The sequence below is a fragment of the Littorina saxatilis genome, linkage group LG2 (assembly GCF_037325665.1).
Source record: "Littorina saxatilis isolate snail1 linkage group LG2, US_GU_Lsax_2.0, whole genome shotgun sequence".
NCBI lineage: Eukaryota > Metazoa > Mollusca > Gastropoda > Littorinimorpha > Littorinidae > Littorina > Littorina saxatilis.
In genome coordinates this window covers 68048486-68058839 of record NC_090246.1, presented here as the reverse complement: position 1 = coordinate 68058839, position 10354 = coordinate 68048486, and the positions used below count along the sequence as shown (strand labels likewise).

Here is a 10354-nt window from a genome sequence, read left to right as displayed (position 1 = left end):
TTTATATTACATATAATTATGTCATTATCAAAGCCTGGCTAGATTATTTGAGAATCAGGACTTTATATCTGAATTTCTGATTGAAACTTCCATTCGGTTACAATGAATAGCGCCTTTATTCCCGTAGATGATCTGTCCTTAATGTCACCCCAATCCGCACTGGTTCTTTCCCCTTCTTGTCTCGCAAGATGAACACACCAACAAGCACATTGCGTACATATGATAAATGCAACTTCAATCAACCAAGCAGTATGACTCATTCTTTCAACGTCCTAATTCATTGTCGCGTCCGTGACCGGCAGGTGGCGTGTTGCTGATTGAGAATACCAGGTGGGGATAATGATACACGCATGTCCTGTGGTTATCTGACGTGACCCGTCTATGGCGGTTTCTGTCTGGAAATTGAATAACACTTACGAAAGCTCTGATTAATGAGGCTCTCTTAGAAGGGACAAGTGTTCTCAGGATCTGAACTCTGAAGAGGAGTGTACTATAAGCTTATTCAAGGAACGTAACTCTTACAAGATACAAGATACAAGATATTTATTCACCAATTTTGCAAAAGGATTTCATCTTGGCACGGCACGGTAAAAATAAAATAAAAACCAACCAGACACATATGCAGACACACATCACCATGCATGCATACATACGTACATTACACTGTCATGCACACACACACAACTCACACACACACACACACACAATTATTTACATACTCACACATAACCAGCCACATATCTACATCACAAATTCACATCGTCGCCTTGTAAAGGTAAAAACCATATCAGTTTAAAAGGGTAAAGGTAAAAACTAACGTTTGATCTTGAGTTATCCGTCTTTTATCTATTCGTTTATTTACTTAGTATTCATGTTTTCAATTTTTTTTATCGTTCATTTTTCTTGGGGGGAGAGGGGTGATGCTAAGTTGCTGTTTTGCGTGTTGTTCTTTTTCTTATTGCCGCTGATTTTCTTTGTGTTTTGGATGTGCAGTAGACGTTTCTACATCGCTCTTTTGAGAGCTACGGCTGTTCACTGTTCGACTTGTTTGTCAGTAGAAGTTCTGTGGAAGGCGTTTGTGATTCCAAAGATGTGTGGTGTTCTGCGTTTGTGTGTGTGTGTGTGTGCTTCAAGAAGCAAACACAAAACTGACAGACTCAACACACACACACAAACAAACAATATGACAAACTAAATTCGTACAACACAAAACAAGTCGCAACAAAAAGCGCACGTCTGTGTGTCTGTGTGTCAGAGTGCACGTGTTCCTGCTTGTGAGTACATTCTGGTAAATGTACCATAACAGACAGCCACAACACACACAAAACAGAAGGTACCCAACAACAAAGTTTCAGTATAAAAAAAACGGTAGCTTCTTTTTTCCCTCAATATTGACATCATCACGAAAGAACAAAAGCACTTTGTGAAACAGACATGTGAGCAAGCTGCGAGTTATGAACAAGGACAGATAAGTAAAAAGTTCAAGTTGAACAGCTAAGCAGTCTTCATAATCAGAGACAAACAAAAGGTCCGCAAGCGAATGGTTTGAGCTCTAAATGTTACCAAAAAGGAATACATTCATATGAAAGATAAGATTATCTGGTAGTACATTGGTAGACATAGATAAAATATAATTTAGAAGAAAAAAAATCAGCAGTCCTCTTGTCAGACCTTGATAAGCATACAACGTCAACGATCAGTGGTAAATAGTAGATAAACAGTAGATATCCTAAAACATTTACCCAGTTTTTGTTGATTCTTTGAATCTCTATTTCTCCTCGACCTACAATGATTTGCAAAACATCAGCAATAAGATTAAAGAGGTCATCTTTTTGTGTGTGTATATACCAGAAGAGGTAAACATATGTATCTGAGGCATAAAGTTAAACAAAATAGGACTTTTTTCAAAGACACGAAACAGGATCAGCACAAAATTAACCCAAAAAAAGCAACCCGTATGAAGGCCTTATATAACAAAATTCAGCATGTAAATAACATCAAGTTGATCTTTTGGAATTTAGCTAACTAACCTAAGGATGGCATTTCACTGTGCATACAACTTACAAGTGAACGATTTCAAGTCCAACGAATTGTACAGTCCCCGACACGTTTTTCCAGTTTCAACAACCCACACACTTCGCGACAGCCCCTAACTTCGTGAGAGTCAAGGAACTAGGTTAACATAGCCACTAGATTAAGATCCTTGTTACATTTATCTGCCACAAGCCACCAACAGTCAGAAAGAAACAAAACGGAAGCGGTACAGTCGAACACCATCTTTTAGAATTTCTCTGTTCTAAGACCTTAATTTCTCAGCTTTTCTGCCTATAAAGCCTGCAAAAATTAATGTTCTCCAACTTACGACTCCAACTCTCTTCTAAGGCCAGTTTTCTTAGCTATTATTTTTAGGCTGGGGCGGTACCGTAGACGTCAACTGAAAAATATAAACAGACAATGTATTACATAAAACAGTGCACACTGCACTAAAATCAGACGAGTTGGTGTTTTTGAATCCTCGAGTGATCAGCCGTAAATTAGAATGTCACCACAGTCACAAACAAATATCTGACCCATTTGAAACGTACGTTATAGCACGGAAAACACTCGGGTTCTTCTCCGTCACGACTGACTGAATAGTTTGATGTTCAACAGAGCGTGATGGAGGTATGTCACTCCTAGCTTGATGCATGATGGTGGTATCCGTTGCTGTCCACAGCCCTTTACCTAGACACTAACACAGTCAAGGTTCGCATCGCAAACACCACTGGTCTTTGTGACCAAGCCTGAGATGTTGAATTTATAGCCATTACTACGAAGGATAGGTTAATAGACCCTATCGGTATTCCAAGCTCTCGTAATCTCTCGCAAGCTTCAGAGCATAGCAAAGCATGCGGTACAGCGATCTCGTGCGAGCTGCACAAGCGAAGGTTCGAAGTTCTCGCGATGTTCAAAGCATAACAAAGAGCGTGTCTCGCGAGAGCTGCTCAGATACCGAAAAGGTCTATAGCCTTTGGGGGAAGAGTGTGCGGCACGCTCTTTGACGTCTGAGTTTTTGACAGCAGGTAGAACTTTATGTTCTGTGTCCAATTTTCCAGGCAGATAAAAGCTATCGTTTGATGTTTTCTCGTTACCCGGAAGGTCTTGAATTGCGTCCAGTTATACACAAAGTAGACAGTGGGCACTGTCCAATACAGTTGTTGACAACAAATGGGGTTTTAACGCCTCTCCTGATCACACAAACAACCACACTCGGCTGGACGAATGGTCTTTCATGTCCAATATTAACACGTGAAAATCAGCACTCTCGACCCACAAAGGACAACTTTTCCCATGATCTCTCTCTCTCTCTCTCTCTCTCTCTCTCTCTCTCTCTCTCTCTCTCTCTCTCTCTCTCTCTCTCGCCCTGCACACTCAATCACACACTATCCACACTTTCTGCCTAACATTGCAGTGGAAGAGTGTTTTCTCTCTCAGTTTCCACACCGTGTTTGTCTTTTTCATTGTTCTGTCATGTTATTTTCAATGCAAACCACCAACAGTTTCACGGAGTAGACGCATCGCGTTCTTGCGTTTAGTAGCTTCAGGTTTACCTCCCCTTTATCCTTCCAAACTAACTGTTGTCCCACTTATTTTTTTATATTTTTTAATCGTAACTAATCAGCAAAACGTAATGAGCAACATGCAATGCTGAACACACCATTTCACAAAAAGATAAATTAACCTCAGTAAAAATCGTTATAAATCATTCACAAATTCTAACCGAGTCCGCCATCGTCTTACAATCCTTAACAAATCAAAAATGATAGATAACAAATGTATAATAATATACGCTGCGCTTCGCACAATTCATCAATACAAGTCTAAACAAATCAAAACAAAATTATGTTTGCACACACACACACACACACACACACACACACACACACACACACACACACACACACACACACACACAGGTATTTCACACATGATGGGAGCAGCATAAGCATGGACGTTGTTGGTTGTGGCAGTTGGTTGTTGCAGTCGCTTTCTGGATTTCTGTGAAAGGCAACAGCTGTGCAGCTGAGTTGAATAAACACTCATACTTCTAATACTTCTGATGGAACGATGGTGGTAACCGGAACGATGTTCTCACACTATTCTTAGCTTTAGTGTAACTTTTTACTTCACAGAACACACGAACTCCCACTGACACTATGTGTTGCCAGCATAAGGTCACAGGTGGTTCTTATTATACACTAGGTATTGATTCAATACTGCGTAATTTGCATCACAAACAGAAACGAGCAAGTATGCGGATGACCTGTATACATATGTGTATCGATTGTATGCAAATGATGGTTAGTCCCGAGCGTGTTGGAACTTTTGAGGGCTGGTATTTGGAGTCGATTCTCTCAAACAAATGATGGTAAGTCCTGAGTGCATTGCAAGGTTGATTTGGAGTTTTCGCAGTTGATTCTTTCAAAACACATGATGGAAAGTCTCGAGTGTATTGAACTTGAAGGCCTGATTCGGATCATTCACATGTGGTTCTCTCAAAACATGGACTATAAAATCAAGGCAGACAATCTGATTTCGGAAGCAAATATATATAGAATTAATCGTGGTACAGTTCACAAAACAGAGAAAAACGTTATAAAGAAGCAACACGCACTTAATTAGTCGTCACGAACAACATAAAAATGAAGTTATGAAGTCGAAGAGCGTTGGAAAATGCATCGTGGTACGTAACAGAATGCCACGAGCAAAATGCATTGTCCATTTTGAAGGGAAAAACCTTCAGTTCAGTCACTCATAAATGGAATATACAAAATAATGAGCGTTACCTAGGAGATGCCGACGGTGAGCCGAAGTCGAGCTTGTTGTAGACGAAGAAGGAGGGGGAGGTGACGACGAGAGGTGGGGGGGGGGCGCAAAGGTGGGAGGTGGTTCGAAGACAGGAGAAGAAGAGGACTTCACCACGACACCTCTCTCCTCACGACTCCCCGCCCCCCTCTATTTCACTTTCACTCACACTTGTGTCCCATGTGTGAACACAAACACTCTTTGTCACACAGTCACAGAAGCGCACGGAATCCCGTAGAACCCAGCACCCAGCACACACTCATTGAGGAGAAGAAGGAAAGTCGTGGTAGTCGAGAAAAAAAGGTGCCGGCCAGTCCAGATGTCGCAAAATAGAAGAAGAAAAAGACCCGCTGCTGGCTGTCAAAACGTCTGTGAAGAAAAGTAGAAAAAACTGCAGGGTCGTCAAGATGTTGCAGACAAAAACGCCGGCTTACAAGAGAGGGCGGTTGAACAATATAACAAAAAAAGTAAAAAAGACGGAGGGGTGAAGAAGTTCAGCCACGCACCTTGCACACAAACCAACACGACGCACCTCTCATGTCCACAGGTGCTCGCAGAACACGCAGGATAAAAGGGCAGAGACGAACACAAAGTCAGACTGTAGTGGTAGAAACAGCACCCCCCTTCAGCATCCCCAAAGAAGACAGCAACAGCAGCAGCAGCAACAGTAGCAGCAGTTGGGTTCCCTGATGGCGCGAAGGTGGGTCGGCGCCATCCTCCACCACCCCCACTTTACCTCACCAAGGAGCACCGCCCTTGCACCGCTCTGGCTGCAAACCATGCACACACCTCTGTGACCACTACTCCCTGGCCATGGACACTTGACCAGGCGCCCCCTGCACCTCCTGCGCCTCTTGCACCAGCGCACACAACGTGCAACAGCAGATCATCAGCAGATCGTTGACGGTGGACCCGGCGATGCCCTTCTGGTCGCGGATTTTCTGCCGGATCTTGATGGCGGCGATGATGTTGACGATGGGGCAGAGGTAGGCGAAGCCACACGTCAGGCAGTTTTCCCCTACCGCCTCGGCGTTCTTGCCGAACTGGTAGCACGGCACGAAGTAGGAAATGATGCACAGCCCCAAGTTGTCGAAGCAGCCGAAGATTCCATGTTGCCAGTCGCTCGACATTTTGAATGGGTTGGAGAGAGTGAGAGGATGGAGCCTTCACAAGCAAAGACAAATAACAATTGATGCGAGGATGCGAGTCCGTGAAAACACACGAAGTTGGAGCGAGACTGGACTGGACTAACACACCTGACGTGAGTAGAGAGAGAGACACACACACACACTAGCTTTTGCACTGGGGAAGAACGCCGGCAAAGAAGGCGTTGGTTTTGAGGGAGAATCCGTGAAAAATTGTAGCGTCTCAGTCAAGCAAGCGGTTGGCTGTCTGGATAACAGTATGTGTGTGAAGCGGAGCTGTGCGCGCACACTCCCTCGTTCAACTAGCTCGCTTCTCTCGCGGCTCTAAAACCAAACCACACAGTACACTCAGCGGCGCGGCCGTCGGCAAAGTGGAGGAGGGGGTGCGGTCAGACGCATGCGCAGACTGAATCTGTCCGAAAATCTGCATTTACCCCATCCTCCCCCCTTCCAACACACACAACTCTCCTGAGACTTGATTCAGCAGGTTTTCAAGTCTGTGGGCACAACTTTTGTGGAGGATTTTTTTCATTTCCGAAGTGCATGTTGCTTGCAACAATTCTGTGAGCAGTGATAGGGGGTGAAGCGATTTTTCTTTAAAACATTACTTGCGTTTGAGTGTTGCTTATATAACCTTGTGCTGAGTTGTAGTCTGCATATAATATTATGTTAGTCAGGCTGGTTCAGCAAACATTTGCCCGTTCTTCTTGAATGAGAGTTGTTCCCCAACGAGACTCTGTCGCAATATTCCCCGTGGCTTACGCAGTAGGGGTGGGGATTTCAACAGTGTATATTTGTGAACTTACTGGTAGTCACCGTCAAATTAAGCCAGTTTATTTGTTTTCTTGTATTACTAATATCAGCGTCACTACGTCCTCTCAGTGTCACTTCTCTAGTTAGTCACTGAATTAACGCAGTGATGTGAGTCACAGGCACCCGACTAAATGAACTTGCACACCTCACAATAAGTTCCAGTAAATGGAGCGCATTCACCCTGGGATGCTCTGAGCAAAGCCGGCGTGGACACAAGCCGGCCGGCAAAGCCTCGCTCACAGACAAACACGACACAGACGCACGTGCGGCACACACAGGCCGCTGAACTTGCATTTGACGACACCCCCAGGCGGTAACACGGGTGACTAACCGACATTGGCACAGATTCACTCAGTCAACTACGCACACACTGCATGATGACTTTTCTGACAAATTTACACATACGAACACACACACACACACACACACACTCACACACACACACACATCATCTACACACACCTCAGCGGCAAAGAGGGCTATTATACCGAGAGGCATAAATTCCGCAAACTGAACTTTAAAAAATCACAAAAAATCAACTCAGTGGTGAATGTTTTCAATGTTTGAATATTTTATTTATTGGCCATTTTAGTGTTTATAAACCTTCGCTTTATTGATTTTGAATAGAACATCATGAAATGACAATTTTTCAAAAAAAGTGACTGAGTCCAAGCGCAATGATTTCGGAAAACGTTCAGTGTTCATCACGTTCAATGCTTTGGCCAGCTCTAAGCATCCCAATCGCTTGCTGTCTCTCTCCTTCATCAAGTCGTGGCATGATTGCGATATCTGATACAGCCAAACAGCCTGTTGCATTTTATAGGGCCATACACTATCTTTTTTACGTTATTGTCTCCCGTTCAGCCCATTGTCTTTATTAGCACAGTGAGCTGTGGCTGGATCAGCAATACTGCAAAGCGCACGCTGACAGCGTGAAACATTTGCTCCGACACTCAAGATGTCAACTACAAATTACAGGTTCAATCTGATTTTCGTTTGAGAGCAAAATCGTTCAATGCACTATTTGCAGAATTTATGCCTTTCAGTATAGTTCTGAATTGGTACACAATGTGATAACAACTAAAAAATAATACACCTCCAACACTGAATGTATTTCGCGAGACAGGGTGCGAGAAGACTTACTACGTAGTATAGTAGAGTCTAGTCATAACATGGTAGACCGAGTTCCTGGACATAGATGAAGGATGTTGGTATAGCTGGCTGACAACGCCTGCCCCAGCTGTGTCCGGCCAGCCGCCCACTTCTTGCCGCAAGGTCTGATAAAATCCGGCTGATAGCTGATGACAGACCTTGGAACAACACAACATCTGGCCCTGTCGCATTACTGACTCGAACGCATATTATATAGATTTATTACCAATTCAGTGCCCCATATGGCTTTTTGACCAATCAGGACGGATTCTAGGTGACCCTCTAAATGTTATAACGTTCAGGCAGGGACCCTTTTTGTTTATCAAGCCAAAAGTTAACAAGACAGAATAACAATTTAAATCAACAATATCAGCGTGATTTATTCTAAAGAATGACACTTCAAATGCTGTCAGATAATACTCTCTTTATTAAAAAAATACCGAAAAGCAAGTTTTGTCGGTGGGTGCTTTATCCTCTGCGTGTGCAATGCGGACCCGCTCACTTGAAATCTAAATGATCTAAGTTCGGAAAAATCAAGTGAAATTGCGTCACTCGCTTTACGTCAAAATTAATGTATCTTTACGTCATTTCCCATCCGTCTGGAGTCGGTTCTAAATCTGTCGCTCTCTGTTCAACAAGAAAAAGCGAAGCAACCGAAACGCATGTTCAACATGGTTTATCTTGTGAGATTGTTGTGTGTCAAACGCATTTGACCTGTGAATATTCATCACGTCAGGTGTGTTACTCTGATTGGCTGACCCAGGTCACGAGAATTCTTTGACTGACAGGCATAATCAGGTAGGAGCGCTCAAGTTCCCATTGCGGCTGTTCCGTCTAATTCGCGGGGTCGCTTCGAAGTTTCTTTTGGTCGATTTAAACGGTAATAAAACCGTTATTTCAAATATGGTGACTGTTAGCAAATGATAACAGACATGTCTCACAAACGATATCAGCATTCGCCTTAAAGGCTCATGCTTGTGTGATGGGGTGAAGTAGAGAAGAAGAAGTAGGGGATGCTCAGGCAGGAAGCATTCACATAGAGACACCAAGTCAGGGGTTGCAGTAACGTGACTTTTGTTTTAACGATACCAGAAGTCAGTGTACAACACTTGTGCACAAAACGATCAAAAAGTGGATCTCACAACAACACACGTCCACTCTCTCTCTCGCCTCTTTCAGATTTCTCCCTGTTCTCTTCCACACCCTAGCATGTACATACATAATCAAACTTTAGCTAGAGTCACAAACATCCAATCAAAATCCTAGTAACTATTAGCAACACAACATTCTAAGATAATAAGCCATTCCATTGGTTAAAGACAAGAAGAAGGAGGGGGTAAGGTAAGGGATTTCGACCTTCCAACCGCAGCTGACATGCTTCTCCATATCAAATACAAAGGAATTCACGCCCTCTTAACGAGACTTTGATCTGAGCGCATCAAATATTACCACGCACGTGTTATCGGCGGCTACCCCGGGTCGGCCATAACAGTTACGCAATTGACCACCTGCCAGCTGGTAACAACACCTGCAGGCTCCCCGACTCCCGTCTCTTTCTAGGAGAGCGGCTTAAAGTTCAAAGGATCTACCGGTGACTGGACATGTGCATCTCAACATTTAACTTATAACAGATAATGGCATTACACAAAACATAAAGCGATCGGCAACATGAACTACAAACACTAGACTGGAAAATAACAAAACTTTACTCTATAATTGGTGACTGGTCACCCTGTCACACTTGATATCTTTTTTCTCGACATGTCTGTTAGGCCTAAAAAAATAAAAAAAAGTGTGGTTACGGTAACCCGACCTACCCTATTTTTTGGGGCCGACCCTATAACTTTTTATTACATTTGTCAAAAAAATACCCAAAACAACAAGTAAACGAGTGCAGAAAAAGCAATGAAAGCGAAAGCGCTCGAGTCGCACACTTATTTCCCTGTCAAGTAGGTTTAATTTGTACACATTAAAAAAAAAGTTTAAAAAAAAAAGTGATTGCCTATACATGTAATACCTTCCTACCCTATATTTTTTGGCTATGTTACCTCAACCACACCTATTTTGTTTTTTTGGCCTTATCATTTGTTAAAGGCTGCCCTTTTCGTAGCGTTCATTAATTCCTATTGTTTACATGTGCCAATAATGTTATAAAACTCAGTGTACCTAAGGGGATATATAACGATTGGCTGTATAGCTTTCGAACACAGAAAAAAATATTTCAGTATCGCAAAGTGGTGTTGATAGTGTCGAATGTAAACAAAACAGTCTCAAAGTGAAAGTGGATGTTTTCCGGAAATTGCGAAGTAAACAAGAATACAGAAAAGCGCGCTTTCCTGCTTAGCACAATACGCTACCGCGCTAATCTGGCGTGTCAATATCACTACGTTTTGCACGTG

The 10354-nt window shown here is 42.9% G+C and overlaps 1 protein-coding gene and 1 long non-coding RNA gene across 2 annotated transcripts; one reads left to right on the top strand and one right to left on the bottom strand.

The window, feature by feature from the left end:
• Positions 1–2359: 2359 nt before the first annotated feature.
• LOC138959584 (uncharacterized) lies at positions 2360–3452 on the top strand. The gene is made up of 2 exons (XR_011453749.1): positions 2360–2822; positions 3000–3452. It is a non-coding gene; the product is annotated as an uncharacterized lncRNA (long non-coding RNA).
• A 203-nt stretch (positions 3453–3655) lies between these two features.
• Positions 3656–6335, bottom strand: LOC138959583 (uncharacterized). The gene has a single exon (XM_070331124.1). It carries the CDS (start codon positions 5973–5975, stop codon positions 5646–5648), a length of 330 nt encoding a protein of 109 aa, XP_070187225.1. The 5' UTR covers positions 5976–6335; the 3' UTR covers positions 3656–5645.
• Between the last annotated feature and the right edge of the window lie 4019 nt (positions 6336–10354).